This window comes from Engystomops pustulosus, chromosome 9 (genome assembly GCF_040894005.1).
Source record: "Engystomops pustulosus chromosome 9, aEngPut4.maternal, whole genome shotgun sequence".
In the NCBI taxonomy this organism is placed as follows: domain Eukaryota; kingdom Metazoa; phylum Chordata; class Amphibia; order Anura; family Leptodactylidae; genus Engystomops; species Engystomops pustulosus.
In genome coordinates this window covers 78878216-78894795 of record NC_092419.1, presented here as the reverse complement: position 1 = coordinate 78894795, position 16580 = coordinate 78878216, and the positions used below count along the sequence as shown (strand labels likewise).

General features: G+C 46.4%; 1 protein-coding gene across 1 annotated transcript; it reads right to left on the bottom strand.

The window, feature by feature from the left end:
• Positions 1 to 391: 391 nt before the first annotated feature.
• Positions 392 to 2846, bottom strand: LOC140077317 (uncharacterized). Its single transcript, XM_072124371.1, has 2 exons — positions 2056 to 2846; positions 392 to 794 (listed from the first exon to the last, which is right to left on the bottom strand). Exons 1-2 carry the CDS (start codon positions 2837 to 2839, stop codon positions 721 to 723), a joined length of 858 nt encoding a protein of 285 aa, XP_071980472.1. The 5' UTR covers positions 2840 to 2846; the 3' UTR covers positions 392 to 720.
• Between the last annotated feature and the right edge of the window lie 13734 nt (positions 2847 to 16580).

The window sequence follows — 16580 nt, the reverse complement described above, 5'->3', positions numbered from 1 at the left end:
CTAGGCAAACATGCTAGATGCTACCTCTTGGTAGTCCATTTGCAGTGGGTGAAGGAGCCAGAGGCTACCTTCAGAAGGTCTATGGACGCTAGGCAAACATGCTAGATGCTACCGTTAGGCAGTCCATTTGCGGTGGGTGAAGGAGCCAGAGGCTACCTTCAGAAGGTCTATGGACGCTAGGCAAACATGCTAGATGCTACCTTTAGGCAGTCCATTTGCGGTGGGTGAAGGAGCCAGAGGCTACCTTCAGAAGGTCTATGGATGCTAGGCAAACATGCTAGATGCTACCTTTAGGCAGTCCATTTGCGGTGGGTGAAGGAGCCAGAGGCTACCTTCAGAAGGTCTATGGACGCTAGGCAAACATGCTAGATGTTACCTTTAGGCAGTCCATTTGCGGTGGCTGAAGGAACCAGAGGCTACCTTCAGAAGGTCTATGGACGCCAGGCAAACATGCTAGATGCTACCTGTTGGCAGTCCATTTGCGGTTGGTGAAGGAGCCAGAGGCTACCCTCAAAAGGTCTATGGACGCTAGGCAAACATGCTAGATGCTACCTCTTGGTAGTCCATTTGCAGTGGGTGAAGGAGCCAAAGGCTATCTTCAGAAGGTCTATGGACGCTAGGCAAACATGCTAGATGCTACCTTTAGGCAGTCCATTTGCTTTGGGTGAAGGAGCAAGTCGCTACCTTTAGGTCAATTCCAGGGGATGAAGGCGCAAGACGCTACCTGCAGGTCAAGTTCAGTAAATGTCTCACATTATGGAGGATACAGCAAGTCCTTGAACTGGAGCAGTGATCTACAGAAACAACAGAAAATGTATGTAAGTGATTATTACTAAACATGGAGCTCGGGATACAAATATACATGACACAACATCTACTACCATACAAATCCGGAGACCTTAATTGATTTACTGAAGTCTCTGCTCATTCTAGATTTGGGATTTCCGTAGAGGATCCTAAATCACTAGTTAATTCTATGCACATTTATATAGCAATGGCTATGGACACCTATCATTCCATATTTTACATCTTACATGCAAGAGACTCATCTATAATTGATTGTGGTTACCCTCTGCCTGTCGGTGTGTTAAGATAAGATGGCAGCAGATACTTCTAATGATTACTACACATTAATACTGAAGAAAAATCATTCATTATATACACATCATTGCCCTGCGCACTACAATGAGAAGAGTAATGGATGTCGTCCTACTACTTACCTGCTCCATTGCAGTAGTGTTGCCTCCACTGATTATACTATACTGGTGGTCAAGCTGCAAGCTACATGGGCGTCTTCATGGGGTTATGGAGGAACTAGGAGATTGGGATGAAGAATTAGGCTGGGAGCAATGGGCCATCCACCACCATTGTCCTTGGACTGTTCTTACTATTGGGATGACCATCTGTTAAAGAATGTGGCCACCCTGTTCCTGGTGATGACAGGGTGATACTGTGTTGACCATTCTGGACATACAAAGCTGAACTGGTTGAACATTTTTTGGTACTTAGATTTTATGTAGTGTGGTGGTTCAGCATAGTCCATAGTATCTTCCACATTGAGGTCAATGGCTTCTGACCTCAGGATCTCTGGTGGTGCCATCTTCCTAGCTTCCACATCTTCCCAGTTTATATCAGAGAAGAATGCACCCCGATTTCCGTCGTGTGCATGTCGGTGCCGATGCGCCACAATCCGAACGCGTGCGCCAGAAACCCGGGGCAATTCAGGGGAAATCGCCGCAAATCGGAAATATTCGGGTAACACGTCGGGAAAATGCAAATCGGGCCCTTAGTAAATGACCCCCAATGTGTTTATGATTTTTACTGTTTATTTATATTTATATCAGTTCTATGCGCCCATGCGCCCACGCGCCGCCATCGCAGGAAAACACCTGCAATCGGCTATGGAGAGGGCTCGGCACCGGGACCCAGCATGTGACGTACTAATACGTCACATGTCGGTAAGGGGTTAAATATCCATATAAACTACATACATCGATTGTGCTATGTGCAATTAACACTTCTTTTACATAGAAATGATCCTTAGTAATTTCCTACCTTTGCTGTCGGCCATACTGTCCTCCATGTTGATATGACTGGGTCCAGGGATCTCATTAGAAGGTTCCTCATTGACGATATAGGTTCCTCTGTGTTTGAGACCAGCAATCCACCTCCGTGGTCTCCGGAGCAGGGCTAAAAAGCGGTTTCTTGGTCTACCCATAGCTTTCTCCAGCTTCTTTGACGCCTGTGGTTGCACTTCTGCCTCTATTTCTTCATCCTCTGAGATTTTATTCTCCAGTTGTTCACCATTTTTGCTGTCCTCATCCTGTTTGCTATAGTATTGGATGTGCACTTCATCCAGGCTGTGGAGCTGCTCCTGAATCTGTTTATATTCTTTCAGGATGACTTGCTCCACCATGTTGCCTGTCTGATGATCCATGTTGTTTCTGAATACCTGGCTGACCCTTAGTAATTTTCTACCTTTGCTGTCGGCCATACTGTCCTCCATGTTGATATGACTGGGTCCAGGGATCTCATTAGAAGGTTCCTCATTGACGATATAGGTTCCTCTGTGTCTGAGACCAGCAATCCACCTCCGTGGTCTCCGGAGCAGGGCTAAAAAGCGGTTTCTTGGTCTACCCATAGCTTTCTCCAGCTTCTTTGACGCCTGTGGTTGCACTTCTGCCTCTATTTCTTCATCCTCTGAGATTTTATTCTCCAGTTGTTCACCATTTTTGCTGTCCTCATCCTGTTTGCTGTAGTATTGGATGTACACTTCATCCAGGCTGTGGAGCTGCTCCTGAATCTGGTTATATTCTTTCAGGATTACCTGCTCCACCATGTTGCCTGTCTGATGATCCATGTTGTCTCTGCCCACCTGGCTGCGCGTGCTGCCTTTTATACCTTGGCCAGGGGGCGGGACTGCACTATCTTGCTCCGGATTGGTCAATTTTCAATGGGCGTGGCTATTTTCCTGCCTCCTGATTGGACAGTCAGCTGGAATTGATCTGGCATTATGATGTCATCAGCCATTGTGGGAGATTCTCATCATTCATGTCTTTTACAGTATGGTTACTGCATTTGGATTTATGTATGTGTGTACATACTGTATACACTATGTATATGTTACATGGTATATTAATATTGTGTATGTCCTGGTTTGGTTCCTTGCACATCACATACATCACCTTCAGAAGAATACATTGAGAGAATTATCCCCAAATTATCTTCCCCCTTTGGCTGTAATTTATCTCACTATGTAGCCACTGATTAAAGCTATAATGAGAAGGGGGGTAACACACCGAAACTTCACCAGTTTTGGAATAAACTCTGCACTTTTATCTGTTTGGATCTGGAGTTCAGCTAGTCAGTAGGCACGTGGGAATTTTATACTGTATATTACAAATGCCATTATCTTTATCAAATATCCAGCAAGCCTAATATGGCGCTCATACTAAACACCACATTCTTTCACTGATGATAGATACTGATGTGTATATGAAGGACAACACCCTAAAGACTAATCTGTATGTAAAACCCACAGATTGCAACATACTATTAAAATATGACAGTCACCATCCACGTAATATGGTGCGTTCTTTACCATTCAGCCAGATGCTGAGGGTCAAACAAATAGTGGATGATAAAGAGGAACAGGAAAAGGGGTTAACAGAGATGGGTAAAAAATTTATCAAAAAGGGTTACCCTAAATCACTAATTACCAAACACATGGAGAAAGTACAGACCTTGGATAGATCTTCATTACTGTCCAACAGGATTACCAATAAGACAACCACCCGCATACCAATGATTTCTACTTATGGCTTCCATAGCCAAAAAATTGCAGCAATTATACGTAAAAAATTGGTGAATCCTAAGTACCTATTACAAACAGATTCAACACTTTCAATCTCCGCCCCTTTTCTCTTACAGAAGAGGACGTAACCTGAGAGATTTATTGGTTAAAACCAATGTAGCAGGTCCCACTAGGGAAAGATTGACCCGTACAAGCAGTGTCCCGTGCATGTCTTGTGACAATTGTTCTCTGATGACAAAGGGAGACACCTTTGTCCATCCAACTACTGGTGTTTCTATTAAAATGAATTTCTGTTTAACCTGCAGGAGAGACTATGTTATTTATGTGCTCCAGTGTCCATGCAAGCTCTTATACGTGGGTGAGACCACAACTGAATGCAGATTACGTTTAAATAATCATAAATCTAGCATACGTACTAAAAAACTTCATTTACCAGTACCATTCCATTTCTCCAAGGCCGGACATAAGGTAGAGGACCTCAGATTTATGATTATATATAGGATCCCCCCACAGAAAAGAGGTGGGAATAGGGAATTGATGCTGTAACGAAGAGAGGTCCAATGGATACATAAATTAAGGTCTCTACATCCCAATGGTCTCAATAGAGACCTTCCTCTGAATGTATTTCTGTAATTATTAAGATGCCTAACCCTAGTAATATCGCCTTTGATCACTACACATGACCTCCGTTTAGTAACACATTTGTCCTATTATCAATTTGTTTGACTGATGATCTTTGCAACAAACATACAGATTACAACGTATTGAATAGCACTTTATTCCCAGTAACTCTCCTTCTTTATTCTTTACACCCTAGTGCCTCCTCGGGACCGGGAAATGGACAATTCTTGGGACTTTCCTCGATACGGTGAACTCCGGAGCACTGAACTACGCTGGAGGTGTGGCCGCATGAGGAGGAATAATGATTCCGGATGGGACCAGACACGGACCTCTTGGCCTATTGGCAACGAAAGGTCTTGTCAGATGATAATTAGAGATGAGCGAGCACTAAAATGCTCGGGTACTCGTTATTCGAGACGAACTTTTCCCGATGCTCGAGTGCTCGTCTCGAATAACGAGCCCCATTGAAGTCAATGGGAGACTCGAGCATTTTTCAAGGGGACCAAGGATCTGCACAGGGAAGCTTGGCCAAGCACCTGGGAACCTCAGAAAAGGATGGAAACACCACGGAAATGGACAGGAAACAGCAGGGGCAGCATGCATGGATGCCTCTGAGGCTGCTTAATCGCACCATTATGCCAAAACTATGGGCAACAGCATGGCAATGACAGAGTGAGGCTAGATAGCATCTAAAACATCCAATAATTGACCCTGACACTATAGGGGACGGCATGCAGAGGCAGCGGCAGCAGTGGCAGGCTAGAGAGTGTGTTGGCAACATACCCCAAATGGACTCAGGCTTAAAACCAATGGGTGGCAGAGAGGAACCAAAGGAGGTGAGCAAGAAGCGCTCAAATAATATCGGTAAATGATAAAAGTTTGCCAGTATATTTTGTGGATTACACAGCAGGGTGGCGACAAAGTTAACAAGTTTGATGAGGAAGCCATGAAAACAACCCAAAATTCTGCCTGACACAGCTCGTTTGATAAGGGGACCATGTATGGAGGCAGTGAACTAGTAGTAGATTAAAGGTGCTGCAGTTAAAACTATGTTAGTTGGATCTTGGGATGGAGCTGGCGCTCCGCTGCCAGGCGAGCTTTCGCCAATCCAAGCCCCTGTCTCTCGGCTACTCCCCAAACAGCACTTCTAAGAACCTTTTGTATAAGATCAAGTGTAGTAGCGTTCTTATAAGTTTAGGATATGGTGGGTGAGGGGAATGTAAACAGTTGCGCAAGAAGCGCTGAAATAATATTGGTAAATGATAAAAGTTTGCCAGTGTATTTTGTGGATTACACAGCAGGGTGGCGACAAAGTTAACAAGTTTGATGTGGAAGCCATGAAAACAACCCAAAATTCTGCCTGACACAGCTCGTTTGATAAGGGGACCATGTATGGAGGCAGCTATATGGACTACTTTTGGAGGCAGCTATGGCGATGACGTGTGGAGGTAGCAATGGAGACAACGTGTGAAGGCAGCTAAAAAGACGACGTGTGGAGGCTGCTATGGAGACAATGTAATTTGGATAGTGCCTGTATGTGGCAGTCCAAAAAAGTTTTCAAACCAGAGGAGCAGGTAGCTGGTCCTCCAGAAAAATTACATAGATTGAGTGCCTGTATGTGGCAGTCCAAAAAAGTTTTCAAACCAGAGGAGCAGATAGCTGGTCCTCCAAAAAGATTAAATAAATTGAGTGCCTGTATGTGGCAGTCCAAAAAAGTTTTCAAACCAGAGGAGCAGGTAGCTGGTCCTCCAGAAAAATTACATAGATTGAGTGCCTGTATGTGGCACTCCCAAAAATTGTTTAAAACAGAGGACAGGGTAGTTGGCCCTCCAGAAAAATTAAATACATAGAGTACTATAGCCAGAGCCAGTTGGCCCTGGCAAAAAAATTGCCAGTTTCCTCTGCTTTAGTGTACAAAGAGGAGGAGAAGGAGGACAATGAGGAGGAGGAGTGCATACATTATTCAGGTTCAGCTTCTTTCACCTGGTGGAGAATGGAAATGCGGAGAAATCCAGGCTTTATTCATCTTGATAAGCGTCAGCCTGTCAGCGCTGTCAGTCGACAGGCGTGTACGCTTATCGGTGATGATGCCACCAGCTGCACTGAAAACCCGCTCGGACAACACGCTAGCGGCAGGGCAAGCAAGAACCTCCAAGGCGTACAGCGCCAGTTCGTGCCACATGTCCAGCTTTGAAACCCAGTAGTTGTAGGGAGCTGTGTGATCATTTAGGACGATGGTATGGTCAGCTACGTACTCCCTCACCATCTTTCTGTAAAGATCAGCCCTACTCTGCCGAGACTGGGGACAGGTGACAGTGTCTTGCTGGGGTGACATAAAACTGGCAAAGGCCTTGTAAAGCGTACCCCTGCCAGTGCTGGACAAGCTGCCTGGTCGCCTACTCTCCCTCGCTACTTGTCCCGCAGAACTACGTCCTCTGCCGCCATCTCTGTCAGAAGGGAAATACTGTTTCAGCTTGTGCACCAGGGCCTGCTGGTATTCATGCATTCTCACACTCCTTTCCTCTCCAGGGATGAGAGTGGAAAGATTTTGCTTGTACCGTGGGTCCAGGAGAGTGAATACCCAGTAATCGGTGCTGGAATAAATTCTTTGAACGCGAGGGTCACGGGATAGGCAGCTTAGCATGAAATCTGCCATATGCGCCAGAGTCCCAACGCGCAAGAATTCACTCCCCTCACTGGCCTGACTGTCCATTTCCTCCTCCTCCAACTCCTCCAACTCCCCTTCTTCTGCCCATACACGCTGAACAGTGAAGGACTGAACAATGGTCCCCTCTTCTGTCTCGCCAACATTCTCCTCCTCTTCCTCCTCATCCTCCTCCACCTCCACCGCCTCCGATATGCGCTGAGAAACAGACCTAAGGGTGCTTTGGCTATCAACAAGGGAATCTTCTTCCCCCATCTCTTGTGACGAGCGCAAAGCTTTCGACTTCATGCTGACCAGAGAGTTTTTCAACAGGCCAAGCAGTGGGATGGTGAGGCTGATGATGGCGGCATCACCACTGACCATCTGTGTTGACTCCTCAAAGTTACTCAGCACCTGACAGATATCAGACATCCACGTCCACTCCTCATTGTAGACTTGAGGAAGCTGACTGACCTGACTACCAGTTCTGGTGGAAGTTGACATCTGGCAGTCTACAATCGCTCTGCGCTGCTGGTAAACTCTGGATAACATGGTCAGTGTTGAATTCCACCTCGTGGGCACGTCGCACAACAGTCGGTGAGCGGGCAGTTGGAGGCGGCGCTGCGCTGCCCTGAGAGTGGCAGCATCTGTGCTGGACTTCCTGAAATGCACACAGATGCGGCGCACCTTTGTGAGCAAATCAGACAGATTGGGGTATGTCTTGAGGAAACGCTGAACTATGAGATTTAACACATGGGCCAGGCATGGCACATGTGTCAGTCTGACGAGTTGCAGAGCTGCCACCAGGTTACGGCCGTTGTCACACACAACCATGCCTGGCTTCAGGTTCAGCGGTGCCAGCCACAGATCAGTCTGCGCCGTGATGCCCTGTAATAACTCTTGGGCGGTGTGCCTTTTATCGCCTAGGCTCAGCAGTTTGAGCACCGCCTGCTGTCGCTTAGCGATGGCACTGCTGCTGTGCCTAGAGCTACCGACTGATGGCGCCATGCCCACGGATGGTAATTCAGAGGAGGAGGTGGAGGAGGGGTGGGAGGAGGAGGAGGCATAGTAGGCCTTTGAGACCTGGACCGAGGTAGGCCCCGCAATCCTCGGCGTCGGCAGTATATGACCAGCCCCAGGGTCAGACTCGGTCCCAGCCTCCACCAAGTTAACCCAATGTGCCGTCAGCGATATATAGTGGCCCTGCCCGGCAGCACTCGTCCACGTGTCCGTGGTCAGGTGGACCTTGTCAGAAACGGCGTTGGTCAGGGCACGGAGGATGTTCTCTGACACGTGCTTGTGCAGGGCTGGGACGGCACATCGGGAAAAGTAGTGGCGGCTGGGGACCGAATACCGAGGGGCGGCCGCCGCCATGAGGTTTCGAAAGGCCTCGGTCTCTACCAGCCTATAGGGCAGCATCTCCAGGCTAAGCAACTTGGAGATGTGGACGTTGAGGGCTTGGGCGTGTGGGTGGGTTGCGCTATACCTCCTTTTGCGCTCCAGCGTCTGGGGTATGGAGAGCTGAACGCTGGTGGATGCTGTGGAGGATCGTGGAGGCGAAGATGGGGTTTTCGCACGGGAGGTGTTTGGGCCGGGGTCCTGGGCAGGGGGCTGACTAGCAGATGACACAGGGGAAGGAGCAGTGGTGTGCCCGGCCGGAGGTGAACGGGCTTGGTGCCACTGAGTGGGGTGTTTAGCATTCAGATGCCTGCGCATACTGGTGGTAGTTAAGCTAGTAGTGGTTTAACCCCTGCTGATCCTGGTTTGGCAAAGGTTGCACACCACAGTCCGTCGGTCATCCAGTGTTTCTGTAAAGAACCTCCAGACTTCTGAAAATCTAGCCCTCGCCACGGGAGCTTGACTACGGGCAACATTTGGCGCTGATGCACCAGCTCTGGCCCTGCCTCTCCGTCTGGCCCCATCACTGCCTCTTCCAACCTGTTCTGCTATAGGACTCGCCTCCGTCTCAGAAGCACTGTGTTCACCCGGCCTATCAACCCAGCTTGGGTCTGTCACCTCATCATCCTCCGATCCCTCAGTCTGCTCCCCCCTCGGACTTCCTGCCCTGACAACAACTTCACCACTGTCTGACAACCGTGTCTCCTCATCGTCCGACACCTCTTTACACACTTCTTCCACTACGTGAATAATGTCATCATCACCCACAGACTGCGACTGGTGGAAAACCTGGGCATCGGAAAATAGCTCAGCAGCAGCAGGACAAGTGGTTTGTGACTGTGGGAAGGGTCCAGAAAACAGTTCCTCAGAGTATGCCGGTTCAAATGCCAAATTTTGGTGGGAGGGGGCAGACTGGGGGGAAGGAGGCTGAGGTGGAGGAGCTGGAGGAGTGCCGATTTCGGTGACATGGGTGGACTGCGTGGAAGACTGACTGGTGGACAAATGGCTAGAAGCATTGTCCGCAATCCACGACATCACCTCTTCGCACTGTTCTGGCCTCAACAGTGCTCTACCACGAGTCCCAGTAACTTGAGACATGATGAACCTAGGGAGTGTACCTCTGCGGTGTTCCCCTGCTCCCCCATCAGCAGGTGGTGTCTCACCCCGCCCAGGACCACGGCCTCTGACCCCTGCAGTAGTTGGACGCCGACGTCCACGCCCTCGTCCTCTACCCCTAGCCCTCGGGTTAAACATTTTCCAAATTAAAGTGTAAACTTGAAAAAAAAAAATTTTTGTGTTTATTTTTTTTTAGTTTTTTATTTTTTTTAACAAAACGATGCTATCCTATTGCTATGGCTAGTTTCTAACCTACACTGACAGCACACAACTGGATTTTGTGCTTTGCAAGATGAGTTTGAGCTATAAAATGAAATAAAGGTAAAAAAAAAAAAAAATCAGCAGACTCTGCCTAATTCTACTCAAACCCCTAATAAATTGTCCCACTTCGGTGTTGGAGGTGGATATGCGTGTCACTAAGAGCTAAACACAACGGTCGCAGGTCTCCCAGCAAATTCCTCACAGTATGGTACTAGCTGCACTACTAGTGCCAGCAAGGCCAGCCACAAGCAAACAAAAAAAAGGGAAATATAACGCTATTGTAGGCCTAAGTAAGCCGTTGGGGTTCTCCTATGGCTATTTTGTAGCCTACAATGAGAGCACACAGCTTTGCAAGAGGAGTTTGAGCTATAAAATGAAATACAGCTAAAAAAAAAAAAAATCAGCAGACTCTGCCTAATTCTACTCAAACCCCTAATAAATTGTCCCACTTCGGTGTTGGAGGTGGATATGCGTGTCACTAAGAGCTAAACACAACGGTCGCAGGTCTCCCAGCAAATTCCTCACAGTATGGTACTAGCTGCACTACTAGTGCCAGCAAGGCCAGCCACAAGCAAACAAAAAAAGGGAAATATAACGCTATTGTAGGCCTAAGTAAGCCGTTGGGGTTCTCCTAACACTATTCTAATAGAACACCCTAACGCTTTCCCTGACCAGCAGCAGCTCTCTCCCTAGCGGCATCCAGACACAGAATGATCCGAGCAGCGCAGGCAGGGGCTAGTCTATTCCAGGGTCACCTGATCTGGCCAGCCAACCACTGCTATCGACGTGTAAGGGTACCACGTCATGCTGGGTGGAGTGCAGAGTCTCTTGGCTTGTGATTGGCTCTGTTTCTGGCCGCCAAAAAGCAAAACGGCGGGAGATGCCATTTTCTCGAGCGGGCGAAGTATTCGTCCGAGCAACGAGCAGTTTCGAGTACGCTAATGCTCGAACGAGCATCAAGCTCGGACGAGTATGTTCGCTCATCTCTAATGATAATGCCTCCTCACTGATGGACCGCTCTTCTGCGTTCTCCGTTGAGTCCCGTGTGGATCGTCTCTGTCCCTCCTTTGACACCCGGGGCGGATACTTTCTAGTTGGGGCAGACATTCCACTATCCAGGATGGCGACATTGGATACTGGGACTAATATGCGCATGTCCACACATAAAAAAATCACTATTAGATGTCCGATTGGAGATCGGTATTAATATGTATTTTTTGACATATGTCTCTTATAACAATAAGAATTTATATCTGTATGTTTGATTTGGTTTTTAAATTTTGCACTTATATAGTAGAATCACAGGACTTTGGGGCTGGGATTGATTCCCACGCATACCAATACGCCCTAGGTGGAGTCACGATCACCATGGAGACACGTAGGTCTTCTCACGTTGAAGGCATGTGAGTCTCCCTTAGTAGTTTCCATATACTTACCTGAATTGGTGTTTTTGTATACTTGCATATTATGGATGGTCATTTAATGATATATCGCTATGTGTAGGCATGTTTTAACACTTGTTTTTAATAGAATGTTTATATTCACGGAACTTTATATTTACGGAAGTACTGATGACGTCACTTATGTACACATGTTGTGGTGATTAGTTCACCCTCTATATAAACCACTCAATTTTTTACACTGGATGCTTGAAAATGCCTTTATTGATAAGGTGAAACGTTGCATGTTTTTCACGGTGGAATAAAGCTAATATTTTTTCACGATACGGAGTGCTTCTTCATCACCAACTTTACTAATACGGTGGGTTGTGTCTGAACCCGTTTGGAAGATTTTTGCACCCGGTTTTTATTTCCTTTCGGTGCTGCTCCACATGAGGATTCTTGTCTGACATTCTTTCACTATATTTACACCAAACAACTTACCATATTTTTCGGACTATAAGGCGCACAAAATATCCTTTGATTTTCTCATAAATCAAAGGTGCGCCTTATAGTCCAGTGTGCCTTATATATGAACCGTACTTACAGACAATAGCTGCCTTGAACTGTGCACATGTTTGCCAACTGCTGGTCATTCATCCTTTTAATCAGGTGCACCTTATAATCTGGTGCGCCTTAAATATGAACCTAGACGTTTTAGCAGGCATTTATTGATGGTGCGCCATATACTCTTGCCTCCATAGTGAAAGTAGACATATAAAGCCTGTGTCAGGGGTTTCCATTGCACACTACAATTTTTTTCATGGAAACTAACAACGAAGTGAATTGAAAGTCTCCATTTACCTTATGTTGCCTGTTGACTTCAATGTAGAGAGGTTGCTTTCCATCATAGTAGCGGAAAAAAATAAACTTTCTGCTTTTTTTGGGAGTTTTATGCTATTTACTGCAATTTTCTAAGAACGCCTTCACATATCTTGCAGAAGTTATGAAATCTACCACTAGATTGCATGCAGTATGAACCAAACATACCTTGAGAATGCTATAGCGACACTGATGTAGAAACATATCTTATTTAATCCCTGAACTCAGGGTTTCTTAAAAACCCAAACAAGGAGAGCCGCAAAGACCATCAATAAAAATTCATAATATACTTTATTGAAGTGATAATACATACAATTCAAAGTTATATACCATAAAATAGGGAATGAAAAAAGGGGAAAACAAGTGGTCTCTGATGGAAATTGGGGCAACCATGGAATACACAAGTGCCCTCAGAAAGCCCAGGAACCAAAAATGAATAAGAAACAATTCAGACTCAAAGGTCTGATCGATAATTAGTAATGCAGACAGGAGTATAAAAAAGATTGCTATCCTCAGTCAATCCTATATGGAGTGGAGACCGGAGGTGCCTTCCGGCTCCCACAATACACGTAAATGGTTAATGTTTACCCAAAAGCATGATAGTAGGTTCAATGGGGAATCCTGAGGGGGCCAATAAACTACACCCCTCCTCTTACTCTAATTATGCACTACTTGAGAAAACGCTGTTTTCCCTGTGTTGTCCCTGACAGGCAGAAGTAATCAATCGCTGAGCCTTCCCCTAGCTGTTGTATATGAGTCATCCAGCTCAGATTGATTAGCCCTGTCTGGACAGTTCAGGAAGCTCCATGTAATGTGTTTATGAACGGCAGCCAGCATGAACCCAGCTTTCCCAAGGTCCTTAATTTTATAATTGTTTTCTGAGCAAAACCACTTGGATCAAATATTAAATAAGATATGACAAAAATACAGCATTTTCAGGGATGAGGGAGGGAGGCATATAGGAGACCTGATAGTGTTTGTTATGGCTGTTATAGCAGTGCTGAGAATGTCATGTGTAATATGAATCTCATTGATCTCTTATCTCTGATCTCTCTTTCTATTATGTTAAATACTAGTACAAAGTTCAGAAGGTAAATGAAAGTGTATATAAACCATGATGCTGATAATCTAAGCACATTGTCAGCTCACAGCTGGAGATGGGTGAATGGATTTGAACTAAGGGGAATTCAATAAGAATTTTGCTAAAAATCTGATCCATCAAGTTCTTTTTTCCTCATTTTTAGCTAAATGGGCGTCAGCACAATGGGGGTCATTTACTAAGGGCCCGAATTGCGTTTTTCCGTCGGGTTTCCCGAATATTACTGTTTTGCGCCGAATTGTCCCGGGTTTTTGGCGCACGCGATCGGATTGTGGCGCATCGGCGCCGGCATGCATGCAACGGAAATTGGGGGTGTGGCCATCGTAAAACCCGACAGATTCGGAAAAAGCGCGATATTTAAAAAAGAATTTGTGTCGCTTGACATGCACTTACATGGACCAGGAAGAAGAAGGAGCGACACCTGGTGGACATTGGGCGCAGAGAGCCGAATCCTCGTCGGAGAACACACCGCGGGATCGCAACTGGATCGGGTAGGTAAATGTGCCCCAATGAGAACAATCATATGAATAGGCTGTAATTTACTCTATGGATGGTCAGCCTGCTTCAAGAGGAGAATTTGGACAAATCTTGCTGTTTCTTAGTTTTTCCTCTTGCCACTTACTCTATGACCAGGGCCTCTATCCCCACAGAGGGCCCCTGCCACTGCTAGTTATAGTAATCCATGTTGGTAGAACAAAAGAGGCTACCTTCAGAAGGTCTATGGACGCTAGGCAAACATGCTAGATGCTACCACTTGGCAGTCCATTTGCGGTGGGTGAAGGAGCCAGAGGCTACCTTCAGAAGGTCTATGGACGCTAGGCAAACATGCTAGATGCAACCTTTAGGCAGTCCATTTGCGGTGGGTGGAGGAGCCAGAGGCAACCTTCAGAAGGTCTATGGGCGCTAGGCAAACATGTTAGATGCTACCTTTAGGCAGTCCATTTGCGGTGGTTGAAGGAGCCAGAGGCTACCTTCAGAAGGTCTATGGACGCTAGGCAAACATGCTAGATTCTGCCTTTAGGCAGTCCATTTGCGGTGGGTGAAGGAGCCAGAGGCTACCTTCAGAAGGTCTATGGACGCTAGGCAAACATGTTAGATGCTACCTTTAGGCAGTCCATTTGCGGTGGGTGAAGGAGCCAGAGGCTACCTTCAGAAGGTCTATGGACGCTAGGCAAACATGTTAGATGCTACCTTTAGGCAGTCCATTTGCGGTGGGTGAAGGAGCCAGAGGCAACCTTCAGAAGGTCTATGGACGCTAGGCAAACATGTTAGATGCTACCTTTAGGCAGTCCATTTGCGGTGGGTGAAGGAGCCAGAGGCAACCTTCAGAAGGTCTATGGACGCTAGGCAAACATGTTAGATGCTACCTTTAGGCAGTCCATTTGCGGTGGGTGGAGGAGCCAGAGGCTACCTTCAGAATGTCTATGGACGCTAGGCAAACATGCTAGATGCTACCACTTGGCAGTCCATTTGCGGTGGGTGAAAGAGCCAAAGGCTACCTTCAGAAGGTCTATGGATGCTAGGCAATCATGCTAGATGCTACCGTTAGGCAGTCCATTTGCGTTGGGTGAAGGAACCAGAGGCTACCTTTAGAAGGTCTATGGACGCCAGGCAAACATGCGAGATGCTACCTGTTGGCAGTCCATTTGCGGTGGGTGAATGAGCCAAAGGCTACCTTCAGAAAGTCTATGGACACTAGGCAAACATGCTAGATGCTACCTGTTGGCAGTCCATTTGCGGTGGGTGAAGGAAGCAGAGGCTATTCTATTCCGATTCCTATTTATTGCAGCTCCGGGGAGTGTGTGTAAAGCGGAGGCCACCATAACAGAGCGCAGCAGTGGAAACAGTGTCTGAAGGATTTAACCATGTTTCCGCCAGGCCCAGGAAAGACAGTTTCCGAGAAATAAAGAGGTCATGATTATCAGTGACTTTGTTGCATATGGAACATGCATTCCATAATGCTCTACAGAGAGAGGGTGGAGGAGGTGGTGGAGAGCGGGTCAGGTGGATAGTTTGTAGATTAGAGTAGTCAGAAGAGATGTTGATATCGAGAATTCATTAGTAGGTGGGGAAATATTGGGATAATGGTGGAGCTATAAGAATATGGGGGAAGATGATAGTAATTGCTATAAACAACATTATTTGTGGCCAAGATTAGTGATATGTTACTTACATATAGTATGATGTGTTGAAATCCGGTTAAATCCTGGTTTAATTCTGCTCATTGCGGGAAATGCAAGATGCTACACTACCTGTTTGCAGTCCATTTGCGGTGGGTAAAGGTGCCAGAGGCTACCTTCAGAACGTCTCTGCAATTCTCCTCTATGTTGGATATACCCAGATGCTGTATTCATTGAGTTAGGCTGGAGAATTCTTGTTTCTCACATGACACTATCCAGCCAACCCCACATTTAACTTCTTTATTTAAAGAGGATGTAAATGTAATATACCTTGCTCCTATACAATACATTTGTTTTACATGATACCTTTATAATGAACCCCTCAGATGCTGAAAAACAGCTATCTCTCCTAGCCTAAGCTCTATGGACACATATTGCAGTAAATGATCTATATAATGAAAGACAGAAATCATCAATTGTATTTAAAATCATCAAATGAATCTTTTATTTTATGATGGATCTATCTCCTGCCGATGTTGGTGTTGTGCAGGGACAACCATCATTAATTCTTTGGGACAATTTGGAGAGAAGCCAATTAACCTTTCAGTATATTTTTGGGATGTGGGAGGAAACCGGAGTGCCCGGAGGAAACCCACGCAAACACAGGGAGAATATACTAACTCCATGCAGCGCTGTCCATGAGCTATCTGGACCCAGATGCTGCAAGGCCACAGTGCTAACCACTGAGCCTCTGTGTTGCCCAAGGAAGGATAAGAAGACGTCTTGGTGGAAAAAAACACAGGTCTTTATGACTTCTTCATGTGCTACCTTCTTGACTGTGTCTATGCTCTCGCTAATGCTAAAGCCTGATGGTCACTGATGGACGTTTTCATGGACGCTAGGCAAACATGCAAGATGATTCCTGATGGCATTCCATTTGCGGAGGGTGAACGAGCCAGAGGCTATCTTCAGAAGGTCTATGGACGCTAGGAAAACATTCGAGATGCTACCTGTTGGCAGTCCATTTGCGGTGGGTGAAGGAGCCAGAGGCTACCTTCAGAAGGTCTATGGATGCTAGGCAAACATGCTAGATGCTACCGTTAGGTAGTCCATTTGTGGTGGGTGAAGGAGCCAGAGGCTACCTTCAGAAGGACTATGGACGCTCGGCAAACATGCTAGATGCTACCTGTTGGCAGTCCATTTGCGGTGGGTGAAGGAGCCAGAGGCTACCTTCAGAAGGTCTATG

Bases quoted from the DNA above. Each gene is read 5' to 3' on its own strand.
- LOC140077317 (XM_072124371.1), bottom strand. From the start codon at position 2,839: ATGGTGGAGCAGGTAATCCTGAAAGAATATAACCAGATTCAGGAGCAG. The intron at 795-2,055 runs GTAGGAAATTAC...TTGTTTCTGTAG, and splicing joins CAGTATGGCCGACAGCAAAG to ATCACTGCTCCAGTTCAAGG.